The sequence below is a fragment of the Phoca vitulina genome, unplaced genomic scaffold (assembly GCF_004348235.1).
Source record: "Phoca vitulina isolate PV1807 unplaced genomic scaffold, GSC_HSeal_1.0 scaffold2, whole genome shotgun sequence".
NCBI classification, from domain to species: Eukaryota; Metazoa; Chordata; class Mammalia; order Carnivora; family Phocidae; genus Phoca; species Phoca vitulina.
This window is the reverse complement of record NW_022589705.1, coordinates 10,999,904-11,021,109: the sequence shown is the minus strand read 5'-3', so window position 1 is coordinate 11,021,109 and position 21,206 is coordinate 10,999,904. Positions and strand designations below refer to the sequence as shown.

At 46.8% G+C, this 21,206-nt stretch overlaps 1 protein-coding gene across 2 annotated transcripts in view; it reads right to left on the bottom strand.

Annotated features, from left to right (window-relative positions):
- Positions 1-21,206, bottom strand: part of SORT1 (sortilin 1) — a 64,122-nt gene that overhangs the window by 4,706 nt on the left and 38,210 nt on the right. The window contains exons 7-19 of one of the 2 annotated variants that reach the window (XM_032422021.1): positions 20,106-20,155; positions 18,895-19,025; positions 16,095-16,239; positions 14,963-15,118; positions 13,187-13,293; positions 9,654-9,756; positions 9,159-9,327; positions 8,391-8,581; positions 6,254-6,443; positions 2,734-2,850; positions 2,020-2,128; positions 507-613; positions 89-221 (exon numbers count right to left, since the gene is read on the bottom strand). In XM_032422021.1, coding sequence (XP_032277912.1) covers positions 89-221; positions 507-613; positions 2,020-2,128; positions 2,734-2,850; positions 6,254-6,443; positions 8,391-8,581; positions 9,159-9,327; positions 9,654-9,756; positions 13,187-13,293; positions 14,963-15,118; positions 16,095-16,239; positions 18,895-19,025; positions 20,106-20,155 — 1,708 coding nt within the window. The remainder of the gene's footprint in view (positions 1-88; positions 222-506; positions 614-2,019; positions 2,129-2,733; positions 2,851-6,253; positions 6,444-8,390; positions 8,582-9,158; positions 9,328-9,653; positions 9,757-13,186; positions 13,294-14,962; positions 15,119-16,094; positions 16,240-18,894; positions 19,026-20,105; positions 20,156-21,206) is intronic. The other variant, XM_032422024.1, reaches the window with a different exon arrangement.

Sequence of the window (21,206 nt, the reverse complement as noted above, 5' to 3'; positions counted from 1 at the left end):
CGCCTCAATCGGATCTTGATTACGATCAGGGAAAAAAACACTCTTTTCTTGTACTTCCGGACCACCCCTCAAGAAGACATGGCCTCACCTCGTCTGAGTCGTCGTGATAGCCACTCTTACGAGCGTGGGAGGCCGTGTCCAGGGCGTCCACGCCGTCCACGCCGTCCACACCGTTGGCCTCTGCGTGCTGCTGCAACACAGAGTAGCGATGCACCAGGAACCTGGGGAGGGAAACCTCCGTGACGCTCACGCGGCGAGCAGGCACGCAACTCTGACAGCACTGTGGGCTTTCTGAGTTGTATACCCTCACAGCATGAGTCCCACCCACGGCAGCACAGCCCGTAGCTGGTATGTGGCAGACAGAAGCTCGGAGAAGTTCTGGGCTCGATGCTGCAGGAGCAGTGCTTCAACTAGCCAGTTTTTGCTAAGGGCCGACTCAACCACACGCCCTGGGCTGACTCTGTGGCTGGAATTCAGTACCTCTGACCGCCTTCCATGCTCCTTACCTTCCGCCACAGACGTACTTCTTCACAATGAGCACCCCTGCTACGACTGTGACCAGCATCAATCCCACGGTGGCCAGGATGATCGGAACAGAGTTTGACTTGGAGTTCTCGACAAATTAAAACACAGACAATTTCAGGTGTGCACGTTCTAGGACTGAGCTCCATGAGGCTGCTCCTTCCCCTGGTTTCTCAGTGAATGGTCTGCAGTCTCCAGGCCCCTCGTGCTTTCCCAGCCCCCTCAATGGACCGTCTTGGTGCTACCAGGAGCGCATCACCGATAGCAGAGGGGAACCAGAACGTCGGCTGCCCCGAAGCTGCCAGAATGGTCCAAACTCAGGGGCTCTACTGTCCAGGTTACCCTGGGAGCCTTGGCAGCGACCTAGGTCAAATAGCAATCGAGGCTGTTCTCTGCTAGTCGCATGGAGTCGTGGAGCACTTAGGGGCGCAGCAGGAAAGGGAGAGCATGAGAACAGTGGGCTGAACGAATCTGGAACAGGGCCAGCACCTGGGAAGGAGCTGGGCCAAAGCCGGATCAGGTAGGACATCGTGCAACACAAAGACTCTTGTTTTTACTTCATTTCTGGCATGTTTTTACAAATAAGCCTTTTCATATCATTGTTGGAGTGGGACCTAATCTGCTGCAGGGTGGGAGATAGGGAGTGTGTTTTCAATGAATCCAAGAGGAGGCAGACCTGGGTTCTGGGACACACTGTGTCCCTGGGCACGGGAGTCCTGTGCAGTCATACACACACACACACATTCTGAGGACAGCCACCAGGAGTGCAGGGTTGGGTGCAGAGAAGAGGGAACTTGCCCCCTGACAAGGACACACACCCACACATTCTGCTCCTGCTACCTTCCTAATCCCGCCCATGTCAGGCCCTCATCCCTTAGAAGGCCAGAGAGGAGGGGACGGCAGATTGTCCAGCTCCCATTTTATGGATTAGGAAACTGGGGCCCACAGGTGACTGCCCCAACCACACTGCTGGTCCAGTGCTTCTTTATCAAGAGGTTTCCTCTTCACCATTTTCCACATCCTCGCCAGACAGTTCAGTACTACAGAGCTGTAATCAGCCCCGTAACTTGCTCCCACATCACAAACCCATTGCTATCATAGTTCAGTTGTCCAGTATGAATGCAGTCGGCGTGACTCAGGCCAGAGCCCACCTAAACGATGGCCCAGGGCTCCTCTCTTCCCACCCTTTACCGCCCGACTTCAAGTCTTTTCCGTAAATGACTCTCAGCCCCAGAAATGTCCTCAACCCGATGCCCCCAAGATTTGAAACAATTTTATGGAATTCTACTTTGTTCCCCCAATGAAAAAGTTTTTAGCAGGGAGTGTATCATTGTGCGTGACCCATCCTCCATCTTAATGGTTTCCTGTGCACAGTGAAGCCTGCCCGAAATAGTCTGGCCACTTTGTATTCAGTAATAAAATTCTTAATGCTGTCCCTTTGTTCCTGGCAGAACACGAAATCCCACTGGTACCTAAACCAGATCTACTTTAGCATACCTGCTTTTCAGGACTCAGAAAGTTGCTTGTGCATTTCTTTTTCAAGTCTTTTACTTCTCGGACTGGATTCACACCACCTTGGCATCTGTCTCCTGGAATTTTTCGGTACCTGAAAAGGCAGAGACAATTTGTTAATAGACCATTAGGTGTATTCCTAGATTCTTGCCTCGTTCCTGAAAACAAGATTTGAAAAGCTGCAGAAAAGCTTCTCAAACTTCCACCACCTTTCAGGCCTGAGGGGAGAGCCACAGGAATGTTTTGGGGATGTTTTGTGTAGTTTCAGGCCTTGAACAGACCAACCATCCCTGGCCTTGGGGCAGAGGCATGCCCACCTTTCTGCCTTAAGAGATGGGGCCAAAGAACTGACCCAAAGAAAACACATTAACACGTGGTACAAAAATGGGAGGGGGGAGTATTTATCGGAGGGGGGGTACTGTGTCCCCTCCAGAGCAGCACTGCCTAATACAGTGGCTACTTACATTTAAACTAAGTAAAATTAGTTCAGTGCCTCAGCTGCCACACAGGGTAGCGGCTACCATATCAGACACAGCAGATGAGAGGGCATTTCCAGCGCCACAGAAAGTTCTGTTAGACAGTATTTTCCTAGCATGCTCTAGAAGACTGCTTGCACGGAGGCGTGGGGTGCTGTGAATGGGGGCTCACTCTGCACGGTGAGGACATGCCTGTCTTGATTCAGGAGGAGAGCCGCCTCACCCATTTGTTGTCAGGTGCTCCTCTCTGCCGTACAGACAAAATTCCAGATCGTGGCCCTTCAGTTCTGGCTGTTCCACACATTTGGAGTCATTTTCTGGACGGAAGTAGCCAAAATCACTGTAAGAGTCAGCAAATAAAGTATCTTTCAGAGGTGCTGAAAGACAGTGAAGTGACTAGTAATGAAGGTTTTATGTGGGGCAGTGGCAGATTAATATTCTAGTCTTTGGTCGCACGGAAGCAGCTCAGTGTCATCTATAACGAAGGTCCACTTAGGAGGACAGACATGGAGAAGGTTTAACTGGGGGACCAGGGGCTTATGGAGCAGGCCCAGTGGACTTGGGACTCGGTAGCAAGGAGCCCTGCCCATACAGCAGTGGCTCCAGGAAGGGACCGACGGCAGCAGGGTGGGGACTCATGCACTGAGAACTAAGACACTGAGAAACAGTGGCACCAGTGACAGATCTAAACCCATGGCGCTTAGTCATCTTTTTATTTACCTTCAACTCACTCACTGTTATGTTCTCTGGTGGTGTACCCTAGGGTGTATGTCAAATCTTTCCTACCTGCCCCATTTCTGTCCCTCTTAGCTTCTTAGATGATCCTTGTCTCCAGTGTGAATGCCTGTCCTGCCCTCCATCCTATCCTATCTCTCCACAGTGTTTCCCATCGGCTCTCCTTTCTCTGCTTCCCCCAAGAAATAACACGCTGCCTCCTCTCCAAGGCTGACTCCCTACGTGAGCATCCTTGGCCCATCCCTCTGACTGCCCAGGGACCTTGCTTGGCTGACCGTGTGGAGGGACCATCAGGCCCACTCACCTGGGGGCTTCTCCTTAGCCTGTGCATATCCTCTTCCTTCTCCCTCTTCTTCACTGGCCAAACTTCTTAAAAGAATATTTCGTATATTTTGTACTTGTTCTGTTATACTCGTTTACTTTTTATTTTGTGCATTTTGGCTTGAACCCCCTCTACGACGTTGGAGACGAATGTCTGAGGCCCCTGGGACACGCTAGTCCTGCAACCTTGGGGAGCCCTCTCCAGCCTGGCCTGTGCTGTGGCACCTGACGCGCCGCCCGTGCCTGCCCACGCCCCCGCAAAGCTGCGCTCACCTGCTTCTCTCCGCACGGTCTGCGCCTCCATCTTCCTAACCTGGAAACGCAGACCCTTGCCCCCATCTGCAGTTTGTTCTCTTACCCTCTATCTGCTCTCCCTTCGTGAGCTTAACTATTTGTTGCAGCTAAAACTTCCAGGTTTTACCTCTCTTGAGCTGTGATCCTACGTTTCCAAGTACCTGCTGGATGTCAGCACCTAAATCTGCTGACAGAACCTCAAATAAATAAAGCATTCAAAACACATCATGTATTCTCTTTCGAGCCAGGCTCTCCCATCATTTCCCTGTGTCTGCCACGGCACTACCTTCCTTCCACTATCTGAGCTGAAAAGTCAGCCTGGGCCTGCCCCATCTGCACCCTGCTCGCCTCTTTATCGTGACCACTGCGACTTCCCCTCACGGCCTATCTCCCAGCACACCCTTCCTGAGCACGCTGGTGGGTATCTGCGCTCGCATAGGTCCACTGGCTTTAATGACTTGTTTCTTCCCAGATGTGCAAGGTCAAGTCCCAGCGCTCAGCTCAAATGCTACCTCCTCCACAAAGCCTTCTCTGAGCCACCTCCTTTCAGCTCTCGATGGGATGGCCTTTCCCTTCTCTAAATCCCCAAGGCACCGTTTCACAGCCTAAGTCTGTGCGTCTGACCAGGAGCGGCAAGAACAAACTTTCCATTGTCACTCTGCACTGCCCTGCGTGCAGCAAGGATGCAACAGACGTGTGGGGGACACAAGGATGCTGCTCGTGCTTCAGGGTTGTTCTGGCAAAGACATAGGGAGCAGGGTAAGAGGACCAAAGATGCGGAAGACACCACCCTTCCAACGGGGGGGAAGTTCTGGTGAAAATCCTAGGTATGCGATCCACCTGCCGGGGAAGTGCCCTTCCCACTCACAATCACACATTTCTCAAGCACGGGTGGCACAGCGCGCAGGCTCCGGGGCCGAGCTCCCGGCTGAGCCACTGCGGCCAAGGGAGTGACGACCTCCCTGAACCTTCGTTCCTCCCTTGGTGAGATGGGAACGGCAACCGTCCCTATCTCAGAGGGCTGCTGGGGGTAAACGTAAATGGCTCAGGACAGTGCCTGGCACAGAGAGAGCGCTCGGTAAATGTCAGGGGCTAGCGTGACTACGACGTGATTATCAAATATAATATGCCCTTGAGGAGTCGAGAGTGTAATGGCGGAGCCAAACCTGTCCATGATAACCAAAACAGCAACAGGCGTCCTGCAGGAGCCCAGATGAGGGAAAGCTGGGGAAGGCTTTCCGGAGGGGAGAAGTGAGCTAAGTACTAAAGGCCAAGCAGGAATCCCCCAAGCCTGGGGCCCGAGCAGGGAATGTGGGAAGACTCCCTGGGCAGAGGAAGCCCCATGTACAATGGCCGCAGCTCTGACGAATCACAGCAGGTCTGGAAAGCAGAAGGCCGGGTAGTTAAGAGCCCAGTCTGTGCGCCATCTAGGATGAAGACAGCCCACCAGAGTGTCACAGTGTCAACAAGCTCTAGCCCTAGACTGACACCACAGCCATCAGAGGGATCCCGTTCCCCATGGAAACACAGAGGGGGGCACCCCGGCCCATTCCACATGCAGATGTGAGCCACACGGTGGGGGGGGGGGCACACCCATCAGCCTGGGGGTTCATCAGTCCCATATTCCCAGTTCTACAGAATGTCACGTGAGAGGACACGACCGCTGTCTGTCTGCATTCTTTTCCAGATCCTCCAGGATGCACCTTTACTTCCTGCCAGTGTGTTTTGCAAGAAACGAGTTCCATAAGATTACTGGCTGTCACAGGAAGCAGTATCCCGCTTGGAGACCTGGGGACAGCCTTGCCCTTAGACAATCCACTAACTCCATGCCGGCCGTGCACCTGACCCTGCAGCCCAGATGGTCCTGAACTCGAGGGAGTCCACCTCAATGGCCTCTAGACTTGATGGGACATCTGGATCCTCAGTACCCCGATGTCCCCTCCTATCTCAGGACAGAACCGCACTCTCTGCCTTCAGTCTTGCAGACAATCTGAAACCTAGTGCCCTACCTGCTGAACTCAGGCTGTCAGTGTTTAGTGAGCACACGGAAGTCCAGCCTCCTCCCGGCTCCTGCACTGCCTTTCCCGGGAATTTCTTCCCTATTGCCTCCTCTCCGGGTTTCTGAGTTCTCTTCCTCCTTACACACCTCTCCCCCTTGCTGTCAGGCCAGGATTCCTGGGGGTTGTCACCGGCCCTGTCCAACAACTGACTGCCTGGTGTGATAGCTCACCTGTCCCATTACTAATCACTTTGGATCCCTTCTCTGTGCCTCCATCTCCTCAGTAAGCAGCAGTAGCTCTCCGCCCTCGGGCCAGAAAGCCCTATAAGACAGCTGCCTTTCACCTCCTCCCGCACAGCCAAGGGGCTAACAGGGATCTGAGGGACGCAGATACCAGAGGAAGTCCTCCAGGGAGCAGGGACAGACAGACGGCTGCTTGGTCACCACATAATCCCGACCATTCTGGCAGACGGACGACTTGCGAAGCCGCAGGTACTGTTCCTTGTAGCCCAAGATGCAGCCATCTCCATAATCTCCAGGGTCTGCGGAGTGAGCCAGCCATATGGTATAGTCCTTCTCCTCACCTAAAGAGAAGACAGGCTGTCCAGGTCCCCACCTGGCCCTGCACCCACGCGCGCGAGGCGGCTGCCGGGCGGAGAGCAGAACAAGGAGGGGAAACGGGGATGTCTGACTCATGCTACTGCCTCATTTGGGAACTGCAGACAGAAGTTGCAGGACTTGGCGCCTACTAGCCGTTGGCATCTCCTCATGCCACAGGAGGGTTCTTTGCGTCACCGCCCGTTTGAGCATTAGGAAGAACCTTATTTGTTCCAAAGCGGGCAGCTGGATGGAGCAGCTCTAAGCTTCCTTCCGAGCAGAGGGGCTGCTCTCTCCATGTCTTGTGCACCTGTGCTCTTGGTCAGCAGGGGCTGCCACAGGTAAGCGACCAGGGGTTTCCTTTTAGGACAAGATACAGTTAGCCAAGAGCATGGGTTCAATTTCACCATGGGTTAGCTAGCTTGCCTCAAACAGAAGGGAAGACCATCTCTTTCTAGACTTTTTACTCTAGTCGACTGGCTTTCAAGTAGACTGGTGATGACCGTCAGTCTGGCTTCGTAAGTCGTATCACCCACTCCTGGAAAAATGACTCAAAGGCTATGGCCTAAAGACTGTGGATTAGGTTTTTCTCCTTTGGAATCTGAAGACCAGCATGGAGCCTGTTAAGAAGCAGGTGCTTACCACATCTTTCAATGGCGTTAAACTTTAGGGATAACTGCAGAGCTGCCTTACGAGGGGAAAACTCATAAGCCAGCTCCTTTACAGCCTACTTGATGCATCTGGATAATGATGACTCTCGGGTATTAAATCATATTTAAATACCCTGTAGAAAAGTAAGGTCCAAACGGAGTGCTCTGCTTCCTCCAGGAGTCACTGAACTAACCTTCTGAGGAAACTGACCCATCATACACTCGAATAACAGGACCCCAATTCAACCACAGGGACTTGAAACCTGAAGTCTTTTGTCGGAGCACACCAACAAGAAACTGCAGCTCGCAGGGCAGGGGCCTTTTCTCCAGTTTCTATTTTATCCTCCATATTTTTCAGTAAAATGTCAGCATCTTTGGTACTGGGGCCTGGGTTTGCTTGGGATTCTTTTTACCTCCTTTTCTGAAGCCATTTTCTGTGTCTTTAACATGCCTTCCAGCCTGAAGTCACAGAACGCTGAAATGGTCAGTGTGGGCGCCATGCTTACCCAGTTGCCATTTTAGAGCCTCACCTGTGACTGACATTCAAGCCAAAACTCTGCGTGAAAACTTTCTTACTTCAACGTTTTCTGTTGTTGTTTTTTTTTTTCACGCCAACGTTTTTGATAAGGGACACAATCAGTCAGTTGCTCTTTGCAACACGCTTTCCTCTAAAGCTTTCTCTTTACGGTTCTTCTACAATCAAGGGTGAAAACCCCTGAAATGTCATGAAATAATTTTAGACAAATGCAAGCATGCATTATCCTTACAAGCAGAAAGAAGTCCCCTAAAACTTTACAGAGCTCCAACAGTATGGAAGCTACCCTCTCCTATGTGAGAGCCCTACCCACTTATGGCTGGTCTGAATTGAGATTTACTACAAGGGTAAGTGTCAAATATACACTGGATTTTGAAGTCTTAGAGGAGAAATATAAAATACAAAATATTTCATTGATAACTCTTAATATTGCTTACATGTTGAAATGACAATACTTTGGATATGTTAAGAGAATTATAAGATTATTAAAGTGGATTTCACCTCTTCTACTCCTATAATGCAGCTGATAGAATAATTTAAATCACACATGTGGTCCTCATTTGTGCTAGTCCAAAGAGGGAAGTGGCATTTCTGATACCATTCCATTGCCTGATTACCCACGTGGAACATTCTTCAACCCTTTTTCCTATGCAGTTTCTTATTCCAGCTAAAAGAAATGAAATTGAATTGGTTACTTAGGAAAATGGGCTTATAAGTTTCTGGTAGAAAATGTCAAAGGAGGTACTCACAGTTCCTTTCAAGTACATCTTTAAAATCAATGGTGTAGGAGACCCACTGGCGAGTCAGGAAAGATTCTGTGAAACCCCAAATGCTGATATTCATGGACCGAGCTCCAGGTTCTGAGGCCAGGCCGGTAAAGTAGATGGGCTCCCTGGTGAACGTGTAGGTCTGCCAGCACTGACCCTCGTCTGTGGAGAACCTGAAACCGCAGTCAGAGGACAACTGTGACAGACGATCCACATGTACGGCAGTATCAGGAGACCACTCTAGCTGTCTGGTCCCAAACCAGAGAAAACCCTCAGATTTAGGTGATGGCTTACTGACTGATGATTATATTAATTTTTAATGCCTACAATTAAAAGGGTAGGTAAAAGGGATTCATTCAAAGAGTACAGAAGAAAATGCCTTCATAAAATTTTTCACAGGAAAAAATGGACTTCTAAACAAACAGAAATTATTTTATATAACTTATACTTAAGGAGTCATCTTCCATCCAAAGTGCTTAAACACTTCTGTAAGATTCTTGTGGAGAGAAAGAAGAATATTTTTAAAAAGTGACAGAAAGTGTTAGCTAGAGGAAGTCAGAAGAAAAAGCACAGCCATTGAATGTGGGTTGCAATCCCTCCAAGAATGATCCCTATAGTTCTGTAGAATGCACACATCTGAGTCAGGGTCTGTAAGCAGCCCCCCACCCTGCGGATCCGCCCCACAACCAAAAAGCATCCCACAGCTGCCCTCTCTGCCGACAAGAGAGGGGGAGCGGAGCTCATGCATACTTAATCACATTGATAGGGCGGCTGCTGTGCTCAATGGCCACAATGATGCCTCCGGAATCCAGGATGGTGTAATAGTGGGGTCCTTCCAGCATCTTCGCCCAGGAGTAACCCCCATCATCTGATATGTACACATCCGGGATCATCACTGAGATGGCATCCCCTACACTACCTGCAACACAATCCACCATCTTATCAGCCAAAATCAGCAATGAAACAGAGAGGATTTACCACCGAGAGAAGAATTTTCAATGAATTTACTCTGATGATTTCCCATCATGCCTCTTTTAATAGAAAAAAGGGACCACAAAACTTGGGAAAGGGAGAAGTCATGTTTCTCTCTCTAAGGAAAACCCGAAGTATCAATATCATGTAAGAGACTCTACAAAGGATGGGAGAAGTCCTGTATGGTGGTTTTCTTACAGAACTCAAGGCTGCGGCCGAGTCTCAGTGTGCTCAGCTGATGGTTCTCGGGGGGACGAGGGGAGGGCTGCTTACCGTGGGCAATGACTATGCCGACGGCCTTAGGCTCTGAGAGTGGGGCCATTGGAACGTTTAGCTTCTGGGAGATGCTGTAGGAAGCGTGAATATGAAGGCTGCACTGTGAAAAGAAACCAAAGCTTAGATTAAAACCAAAGGTGTAATTTTCTACTCATCTTACAGAGCCTTCTAAGGAAGCTTTGAACTGAACCCAGACTTCAGTGGGATACTCTTTAAAAAAAAGTTGTGGTAAAATACACAAACCATAAAATTTACCATCTTAATCACTTGTGTCTAAGTGTACAGCTCAGTAGGATTAAGTACATTAACAATGTTGTGCCACCATCACCACCATCCATCTCCAGAGCTTTTTCATCTTGCAAAATTAAAACTCTACACCCATTCACCAATAACTCCCAGTCCCCCTCCTCCCAGACCTCTAGACCTTCCAGAATGGGAACCACCATTCCACTTTCTGTTTCTATGAATTTGACTATTCTAGGTACCTTACAGAACTGGAACCATATTAGTCCTTTTACGACTGGCTTATTTCACTGAGCATGTCCTTGGGGTTCGACCATGTTGTAGCAAGTGTCAGAATTTCCTGCCTTTTTAAGGCAGAATATTATTCCATTGCGTGTATATATCACATTTGGCTTATCCATTTATCTGTCAATGGACACTTGGGTTGCTTCCACCTTTTGGCTCTTGTGGATTATGTTGCTATGCACATGGGCATACAAATAGCTCTTCGAGACCCTGCTTTCAATCCTTTTGGATGTATACCCAGAAGTGGGATTGCTGGATCATATGGTAGTTCTATGTTTAATTTTTTCAGGAACCACCACACTATTTTCCAGTCACTGCACTATTTTTCATATCCACCAACAGTGCACAATTCTAATTTCTCCACATCCCTAGCAACACATGTTATTTTGTTTTGTTTTTGGTAGTAGCCATTCTAGTGTGTGTGAGGAGATCTCTCCCTGTGCCTTTGATTTGCATTTCCTTAATAATTAGTGCTGTCAAACATCGTTTCATGTGCTTTTTGGCCATTTGTGTATTTTCTTTCTTTTTTTTTTTTTTTTAAAGATTTTATTTATTTATTTGAGAGAGAGAGTGAGAGAGAGAGCGCAAGAGGGGGTAGGATTAGAGGGAGAAGCAGACTCCCCGCCGAGCAGGGAGCCTGATGTGGGACTCGATCCTGGGACTCCGGGATCATGACCTGAGCCGAAGGCAGTCGCTTAACCAACTGAGCCACCCAGGCGCCCCATTTGTGTATTTTCTTTAGAGAAATGTCTATTCAAGTCCTTTAACCATTTTTAATTTGGTTTGGTTTTTTTTGTTGAGTTATAGTCCCAGTAGGATATTCTTGATTCCAAAATGCATTAGTATATTTGGGAGCAAATTATGCAATTATTTTCTCATCTTAGTTTGTTTTATTCCTGCATTATACCGAAGCCTCTGATCAATATTTATTTGTTTTTATTTTTACTTTTTTTTTAAGATTTTATTTATTTATTTGACAGAGAGAGACACAGCGAGAGAGGGAACACAAGCAGGGGGAGTGGGAGAGGGAGAAGCAGGCTTCCCACGGAGCAGGGAGCCCAATGCGGGGCTCAATCCCAGGACCCTGGGATCATGACCTGAGCCAAAGGCAGATGCTTAACAACTGAGCCACCTAGGCGCCCCTCTGATCAATATTTAAAGCATGATTCCACACAAATAAACTTGATGAACACCTGAAATATTTCAGGTACTGTACAAGATGTGGTGGTGATCCAAAGTGAGACCCAGTCCCACCTTTAAGAGAGATTTCCGAGGGGCGCTGGGGTAGCTCAGTCTGTTAAGCATCTGACTCTTGGTTTCACCTCAGGTCATGATCTCAGGGTTCCAGGATAGAGCACTGGAGGGGCTCTGCACTCAGCAGTGAGTCTGGTTGAAGATTCTCTCCCTCTGCGCCTCCCCCCACATGTGCATGCACTCTTTCTCACTCTAAAACAAATAAATAAATCTTTTTAAAAGAAAGAGAGATCTCTGAGAAACCAGTTTAGCTATAAAGCACAATGAAAGTTAATGCTTTTTTCTTTTTTAAAGATTTTATTTATTTGACAGAGAGAGAGAGAGAGACAGTGAGAGAAGGAACAAAATAGGGGGAGTGGGAGAGGGAGAAGCAGGCTTCCTGCCAAGCAGGGAGCCCGATGCGGGACTCAATCCCAGGACCCTGGGACCATGACCTGAGCCGAAGGCAGACGCTTAACCGACTGAGCCACCCAGGCGCCCTGAAGGATTAAGTCTAACTGAAGATGGGCATGGAGGATGGTCAGGATTTCCACTGATTCTAATGACTCGGGGGTGGGAAAATCAGCCACAATTTTCCCAGGAATCTCGTGGGCAAGGCCAAGCGGCAGGGGCGCCTGCAGGGTATTCAGGGGGCAGCAGAGGGCTACGATAAGGAAAATACTGGTGATAAGAAGGACAATGACAATGAAAAGGCAGGAAAGATCCTGACAGGGAGGAGAGGACCTTCATTCACCAGGTCTGAGGCAAAGACTTTATTCACAGGCAAAGGGGAACCCTGAAGTGTACCGAGGAGGAGAGGCATGGGAGTGTGAGAGTGGCCAGGCTAGTTGAGAGGCCACTGCACTGGCCAGGCTAAAGGCAAGGCCAGAGCAGAGGGATGGGAAAAAAGGAGAGGGGAGAGAGCCTCACAGCACTTACGAGTACAGAAAAGGGAGAAAGAGTGTTGGGGCGGGGGGGTAGAGGTACACTACCTCACACTGTCTGAGGTTCTTAACCAAAATCCCGCCTACAACAGCAGAGTGCCTATCCACCACAGGTATTCTGAGGAGACCTCGGGAACCAACACTGTCACTTTTTGAAGGAAACTCCCAGGGTTTCCCCCAGCTCCTCTCAAATTCCGCAGGAGCCAGACACAAAGCTTGTTTCTCTTTTCTTTTTTTCTTGCCTGTCAAGACCCATCACTCCTGGAATCTGGGATCTCCTGGAGCAATGCCTTTGTATCTCTATTCTTAGCCTCTCCGCATAAGGGTCAGCTCCGCCTTTCATAGCTGCGCTGGCGCGGCGTCACCATCCACGCCCGCTGGCCGTGTGGAGCCCAGGCAGAGGGGAAGAGAAGGCCAAGTTCTCGTCCGTCTGTTTGTGGCTGGCGCGGCTTTGCACTGCTCATGAATGGCCGGCCTATGACTTCGTGTACAATTCCTAAGGTCTCAGGGCCGCCATGCTGACTCCTAAATGATCACAGGCCCACCTTCCACTCTGCATTCAGCAGTTTAGTAAGACACAAAAATTTAGCCTTCAGTTTTGTTTTTCTTTAAGAGACAAATAATCCATAGTATTTTTGACTTTTCTTTGCAGTTCCTTTTCCTGCATTCTAAGTTCCTTTCATTACTCTCATTTCCAAACTTTCCACTTGTAGCTGTGGACCCTAATCACGTATGAAACTTCGTTATTCAAAGACCTGGCACCGATCAGAGCAGAGTGGAACCGCTGCCTTGCTCCACACATAGGACACTTGGGGTAAAACAAACCTCATTCTTGTTTTTTGCTGTAGCATCGCATTCACTGTTTTCAGGCTTCCTCAGGTGCTTCCATCTTCCTCCTTGGTCAAAAGTGATCATAGTCTGGATAGAATTATCTGAATGGAAAAACAATGATATTAAGTCTGATACACTGGAAGCACCCTATTAAGTTCAGTTTATCATTGCATCTCTCTCTCCTGAGACTTTATAACACCATTAGAAGTCTGGAGTCCTACAAGCTTGTAACATCCAACGGAACGGCTCAGTGTTGGTGAGTAACATGAGCAGCACTCCATGATATCTGAGGAAGGCTTCCCACCTCAATAGGACCCAGCTGATGGCAGAAATCATCTAGACTGATACTCTTGAAAAGATACCTTTTATCTCCTCACCAACACAAACAGGCTGATGTCCATTCTCCTTGCTTGCTTGCTTGCTTGCTTTGGAAGTAAAATCTACAATGGGAAAGCATCCCATTCTTTCCTCAGATAAGGCCAGGATACCAGGCTTGTTTTAGGGACTCTCAAGATTTGAATGTGATTTGAATATATGTGTGTAAGTCTGGAGTAGTAATTCCTAGTTTTTGTCTCTCCACTACTCTGTACCTGATCTCTTATAATTTTTCTTTTCTTTTTTCTACATGTTTCTTCCCTGTTCTATTTTCAATGACATAAACTATTGCAGGTTTAAATTCAGAGACAATATGTTTTGAGATGTCCAAGGAAAATCTAACAAGAAAGCAAATGAAGGGCAATTCATTTAGTCAATAAACATCTATTGTGTGCCTACTATGAAAACTGTTGTAAGCCTTCGGGGACTCTATCAGTGAACAAAACAGAAAAAAAAAAAAAAAAACTTCGGGAAATAGACATCCTAGCAGGGTCAAACACCAGACGCTGTAAATAGGTAGATTATATAGTATGTGAGACAGTAAATGCTATGGGAGAAACCTGCCCAGCTAAAGAGAGGCTGAGTGTGTCCGTGGGGGGGGGGGGGGGCAGGTGCGCCAGACAAGTTTCCAATGGGATAGCCAGGGTGGGTTCTAGTCAGAAAGCAACATATGAGCACAGACGGGAAGGAGCACGGTGTTAGCCTTGCAGCTCTCTGGGGAAACAGAGAACAGTGCCTGCAGATCTCTAAACCACGTGTGTGTGCAGAGGACTGGAGTGACCAGAATGCAGTAAGCAGAGGGGAGAGAGGTGGGAGCTGAGGTCAGGGAGCAAATGGGGGCCAATACTGCTTAGGACCTTGCAGACCATTGCAAGATCTTTGCAAATAAAAACAAACAACCCCCACCTCCTACCAAAAAATAAATACATATTTAAACAAAACCTTAAGAGCCTTTTTGCACTTTAGGGTGACGTGTTTATTTGTATAACCGGGCCTTAGCAAAGGTGAGCTCTGCAGAACCACTGAGTTGGACACAAGAGAAATGCTGGCTGGCTACAGTTGTGTCCTCTACAAGGAGAAAAGCAGGTAGTGGTTCAAACTCAGGCTCATTCCCCTAGCCCTGAACCTCCCAATATAGAAAACTTATTTTTTTAAATTTAACACTTATTCTAAACAACACAGAACCCAAAAAGTCTTTCTTTTTACCTGCTGTTGCTTTGGGGTTTTTTAGTTCTATTTACGGTAACTTATGTAAAATAAAGAGCGAGCCAGAATTTACATGGATAGGCTTGTAGGCTAGGCAAGCAACATTACTGGGGGGACAGGACCATTATTCTCCCCACAAGCCTCAACTCCCACCATTTTCAGCTGAAGCACAGCTGCGCCCAGACTCACCTTCTGAGAGCACACTTGTTATGTAGACCCCGCGGAGGGAGGTCACATTGGTAAAGTCTGTCTCCCCACCCGTGGTGGTGTACAGATGTCGGTCTAAGGACTTGGAATAGACAACGCCTCGATCATCTGAGGTGAAGATTGTGCCAAATCCGGTATCTGAAATAGGCAAATACACAAAAACACTAAGTCCTGGGAAGGAACGGAGAGAAAACAACAGTCTAACCATACGCATGACTGACTGACTGCAGACATTAGCCAACGGTCTCTCTTCATGATGTAGATGCAGACCTGAGAATTAATCATGGTTTGATACTCGTGATTTTCATGTCCACCTTTAATTCCAGCACCCAGCTTGGTGCCTGGAGTATGGCAGATGCTGTTTGTTGGATGGATTACTCAGATGCTACAGAAAAGACCTTCCCAGATATATTCTGGTGGCAGAGGCAATGCATTTAGATTCATATCATACATATCTCTAAATCTTTATATTCCAGAACAATGCTTTTCAAACTATCTGTGGTGAAGGATCAATTTTTTTTAAGTTTTATTTATTTAAGTAATCTCTATACCCAGTGTGGGGCTCGAACTCACAACCCCAAGATCAAGAGTCTCATGTTCCTCTGACTGAGCCAGGCAAGTGCCCTGGTAAAGGACCAATTTTTAAATTTCTATTATGGCACAAACTGATCATTTGGAAAATATAACAAAAATTAATCACAAGAAGAGTGAAATACAAAAGATAGACAAAATATAATCCACAACTTTTTAATGATTAGATTCAACAGATATAAAATTACTCTGTCAAAGGGCTATAGGAGGTTCTCAATGCTTCCTATTGCTTTCTGCGCTTCCTTGGTAACAAAGAGTTTGCAAACCAGTATCAGTCCTCTGATTATCCTTTGAGCAGCAGTGCTCAAGGGTCTATGTGGACACACACATAAACCATACTATAGAGTCAAAACAAGGGGTCTTCTTAACAGAGACTACATATTATCTGTAAGACTGTGTATTCTGTAGTACACAAATACCTAGGGGTAAGAGAAAAAGTCAACGTGTAAGAAGTAAGCTCGAAGTCGAACTTGAAGCTTCCGTCTCTATGCATTCAAGGGTGGGCCACTAAAAAAGCACTTACCTCCAGGTTCATCTACATGCATGAACACCATGTCATCATTAGCTGCTAGAATAGAATAGAATTGTTCCTGCCCCACAGAAGGTAGCTGGGCCATGCTCCATGTGTCCCCTTGATCTGTTGACACATGAATCCTTCTTGTTGCATCCTGGAACAAATGCCAATATTTATCTTTTTAATTTTCTGCCAAGATGCCCTGTGCAGGGACATGAATAGGAACATTATTATTCATATTTATGAGTATCATTATCCATTTCCTCACTAGGTACAACTGTTATAATTGACAGGTCCCAGTACCAATTACTAAAGCAATTTCTAACCCCTAGCAAAGTTCCAGGCCTCAGAACAATCCATTCTATTGTACGTAAGGCTATCTTGGCTTCCTCTTTGGCTTCTTCATTCTGGTATGGCCCTGTAGCATATAATCTTCCCAACCTCTGACATTCCCATTTCCTTCAGTAGAGCTCCGGGTACGATGGGGCCATCACCAGTCTGGCTTTACAGCCCCTGGCATAGGCTTGCTCAGATAATTCTTAAAATGATGACTGTTGCACAAAAGTTTGGTCCCTTTGAGAAAGTCCTGGCATAATCCAAAGACTTAGATAATTAAGAGTCTAAGAAATGGGAGATGAAACCCATGCTTGGGAGATCACAGGGAAGTCGAGATGTGACACGTCTCCTCTTTAAAGGAAGTAAGTGTCTGTGAACAGCCATAACGAAGGTCATGTGCACAGCCTGGGACGTGGCCAATATAAGGGAGCTGACCAGGGGGTTTTTATCTGCCAAAAGGAGTCTGCTAAGGAGGCAATTAACACCTCCTCTCTGATAAATAGCTTAAAGTTCCTACTAGACACAGTTGGCCAGGGCACAAGAATTAGTCCCAGCGCCTCCTAATGTTAAATACTCTTTAAGTTCAGTGACAAGTGCATTTGACTTACTTCTCTAGCTCATACCTAGAAGTTTATTTTCAAGTTTTACTTTCACTGTTACAGGTAAGAACGAGAATTCAACAGCGCACAGCAGGATGCTGATTTTGTAGACAGCAGCGGTACACTGCAGGAGGCCACCTCCGTAGTCAGGCAGTCTGATTCCCACCACGCTTCTATCTCTGGGTGACCCTAGGCAAGTTACTCAATTTCCTCAGATACAAATTGAGGCAAGAGGATCTGCCCCCAGGGTTGCTGGGAGGATTTTGTGCAACTGCTCAAGGGAGCTATGTGTAGTTACTGTGTCTACTTCCCCATCTCCACTCCTGTTCTTTCTGAACCCACTGTAATCAGCCTGCTAACCCCAGTTCTCCGAAGAAACTGCCCTTGTCAAGGTCACCAACCACTTCCACTTTGCCAACTCCAGTGGATCATTCTCAGGGCTCCTCTAATTCCGCATCTCAGTTGAGTTTCACACAGCTGGTCACTCCTTCTTGAGACACTTTCTCCACTTGGCTTTCAGGGCATCCCTGTCTGATTCCCCACCTCCCTCCCTCCGTCTTCTGTGCTGGATTCCCATCTCTTTCCAACCCTCCAGTGTCACTGGGGTGCTCCAGCATGTGCTCAATCCTCCAGAAGATATCACCTAGTCACACAGCTTCACATACCATATAATTTAGGGAGACTCATATACCCAAATGTTACTTGACATTTCCACTTAGATATCCAGTGGGCATGTCATACGCAAAACTGAATTCTTGATTTTCCTCCTACAAACTTAGTTCTCTTGCCATCTCACGAAATGGTACCACCATTCAACCAGTCGCTCAGGGCAAAGATTCTAAAGTTATCTTTGGTTCCTCTCATTCCTTCACAAACCACATCTAATTCATCAGCAAATCCTACTGGCGATATGTTAACAATGTATCGACGATCTTACCACTTCTTCCCTAGTCCATGTCAACAACCTATCATCTCTCACTGCTGTCATGGCCTCTTAGCTGCTCGTGGTGCTTCCATTCCTGTTTCCTGTCAGGCTATTCTGCCCCTACCTACTCTGTCAAAACAGAAGCCAACTTATGCCATTCCCCTGCTCACAACCTTTCACAGCTTCCCAACACATGAATAAAAGCCAAGGTCTTGGCCTATAAAGGTCTTGTCTGATCTGACCACTGGCTCCCCCTCTTTGGACCACCCTGCTCTGTGCTCCAGCCATGCTGCCCTTCTCACTTTTCTTCAATATTTCCAGCATGTTCCAATCTGAGGGTCTTTGTGCTTACTGTTCCTTCAGCCCAGATGTACACAGAACTATGCTTTCACTTCAGCTGGGTCTCAGACAGCCCATCCAAGCCACCTTATCTAAAACAGGACTGTTCCAGTTCCTAGCACATTCTATTTCCTTACTCTGCTATAGATTTCTTCATAGCTTTAATCATTACCCAGTATTATAATGTCATATTTATTAGTTTAGTATCTAATTCCATATTTAAATACAAGCTCTGAGAGCAGGACATTTATCTGTTTTGTTCAATGCTATATTCCTGGGGCCTAGAATAGTACCTAGAATATAGCAGGCACTTAATTAGTGTTATCTGTTTCTATTATCATTATTGGATAATGAGCAAGTGGATTGCTTTTTTTCAGTTGTCTGAGTAAAGTCCAAACACTGGGGCTATGGATATTCATGTGGTGACAACAGGCTGATGTGCCAAGCAGCCCAGAAGAATCAATCAGCTTCTAGAAAGAATCACCTCCAAACGTTAGTGATACTAAACGCTGCAAAAAGGCAAGAAATGCTGCCAGTGCTAGCAATAAAAAGCATCCATTTGAGACATATTTACAGAAATTTCAGAACCTCCAAAAGAGGAAACACTCACCTTATCAGCCATCACAGAGGCAAAAAGGAAACGTCCCCCAAGACCAAATGAGTAGATTTTCACACCAATGGTTTTGAAGCTTTTCCCCAAGTCTGATGTTCTCCATAATTCCAGTGCCCCAAGGTCAGCTTCTTAAACAAGACAAAATATTAATTAAAATGTCACATACTGGTGAACCTCCAGTTCAAAACAACTGTTTTAGAGTGTTCTTATATTTTATAGCTAAAGGATTTTTAATCCTATGCTTGTTAATCAAGTGACAATGTAAAATGACACAGCATTAGACACAGGGAATTGCCATTTGGGTTTTATTTCTATACATGTGGGGTTTTGCACTGGACAGAATGACAGAGTTTACGTAATCAAATACAGTGTTGCATAAACATGTCACAGCCAAAGCATCCTGTTTTGCTTTCTTCACGACACACTTATCTTTTCCTATTTTCAGTAGTCTCGTTGGAGTTTTTGGTTTTCTTGCTGATCCTCCAATAGCCCTATAGGATATTCAAGCCCCATGAGAGAAGGCCCTGGGTGTCTTGCTCCCTGCATCCTTAGTACAGTGACTGGCATACTACTGCAGGTGTGCAAATCAGTGGGTGAAAAAATGAAATGAATCTGTTGAATGAATAAATGTGAAAGACCATGCTTTCTGCTTTGAAATGGTGCCACGGACTGGAAAGCCAACATCCACCGATACAAACACAACCTCCATGCTCTTTTGCAGAAATCACTATGAGTTTCAACTTGTTATCATTTGTAGCCTAATATTTACTTTACGTAAATACATTGCTAAAATTAAGTACACTGCCTCTGGGTATAGCTTATGTTTTCATTTGATCTAGGCTCAGTACTTCCAAAATTTTTAAAATCCTTGACAGTTATCTTAGCTATTAAAATTACAGGAGAGGGGCGCCTGGGTGGCTCAGTCATTAAGCGTCTGCCTTCGGCCCAGGTCATGATCCCAGGGTCCTGGGATCGAGCCCCACATCGGGCTCCCTGCTCCGCGGGAAGCCTACTTCTCCCTCTCCTGCTCCCCCTGCTTGTGTTCCTTCTCTCACTGTGTCTTTCTCTGTCAAAAAAGTGAATAAAATCTTTTAAAAAAAATTACAGGAGAACAGAAGGATCTTTGATGTTTCTACCTCTTACAACCCAGAACATTCTACTGTGAACGGACAACAGGACAGTCTTATTTGGAACTAAAATATACTTACTGCAGGAGCCGTTCGCATAGGTGGTAAAGAAGATGGTGTTTTCTGATCCCCTACAGAGAGGCAAAGACAGAGAAAAGACACGGTTCAAGACTGCTGTCAACCACAGTCACAGAGCTCCAAGCAAGGCTACTAATGATAAGCTCCATCCACAGGCGCCAGGTGAAACGGCCTTCTGGGATGCTGTACGGCTGACTCTCCCAGCCACACTGGTCAAGGTGCCCCCAGCCCAGCACCAGGAATTCCCCCAGTCCACTACTTCTTCACGTGAACGCTTCTAGCTGATCAGACTGGTCTGTTTACACTCTCCAAATCTGCCTCTTGCATTTGCTGTTCCTGTTGCCGGCGTAAAATGCTTTTTTCTCTCCTGTAAGCAAATCTTACCCTCACAGTCTTTAGGCTCCAGCTTAAAATCTAGCTCTTCCATGAAACTTTTCCTGGCACTCCAACTGGAAAGCTTTTTTGCTGCAAACTTCTAGAGCAGTGATTTCTCGACTGGGGGTGATTTTACTCCCCAGGGGACATTTCTGGTTGTCACAACTGGGGGACAGGGAATTGTTACTAGTATCTAGTGGGTAGAGGCCAGGGACGCTGCTAAACATCCTACAATGCAGAGGACAACTCCCCCACAATAAAGAATTGTCCAGTCCAAAGAATTGTCCAGTCATTAGTGCCAAGGTTGAGAAACCTTGTTCTAGAGCACTGGACCATTCTGTACCAGCTGCTCGGCACTCCTTTGTCTCCTATTTAATTATTTTAATCCAACAGTGTATGCCTTCTCTCTCCTACTACATTATTGGGTTCCTCAGGACAGGTATGAAGTTTTATGCTTTGTTGTTTCCACTCAGAACCTAGTTCAGTACTTTGCATGTGCTAAATAATTTAGTTCTTTCATCTCGAATAGACAGCTAGGTCAGAGGTTGAATTATTTAAATTCCACCTTGGAAATGGAGTTTGCAGGAAAGTAGGTTCAGACCCTGATAGTACTTATGGATTAGCACCAGCACAAGGTGTGGGGTCTGAGCACGTTCTTTCAGCACTTCAGGCTGTCAATTCCTAGAAATCAAAGATCTAAAAGGTGAGTAAACCGTTATCAGAAGTCCA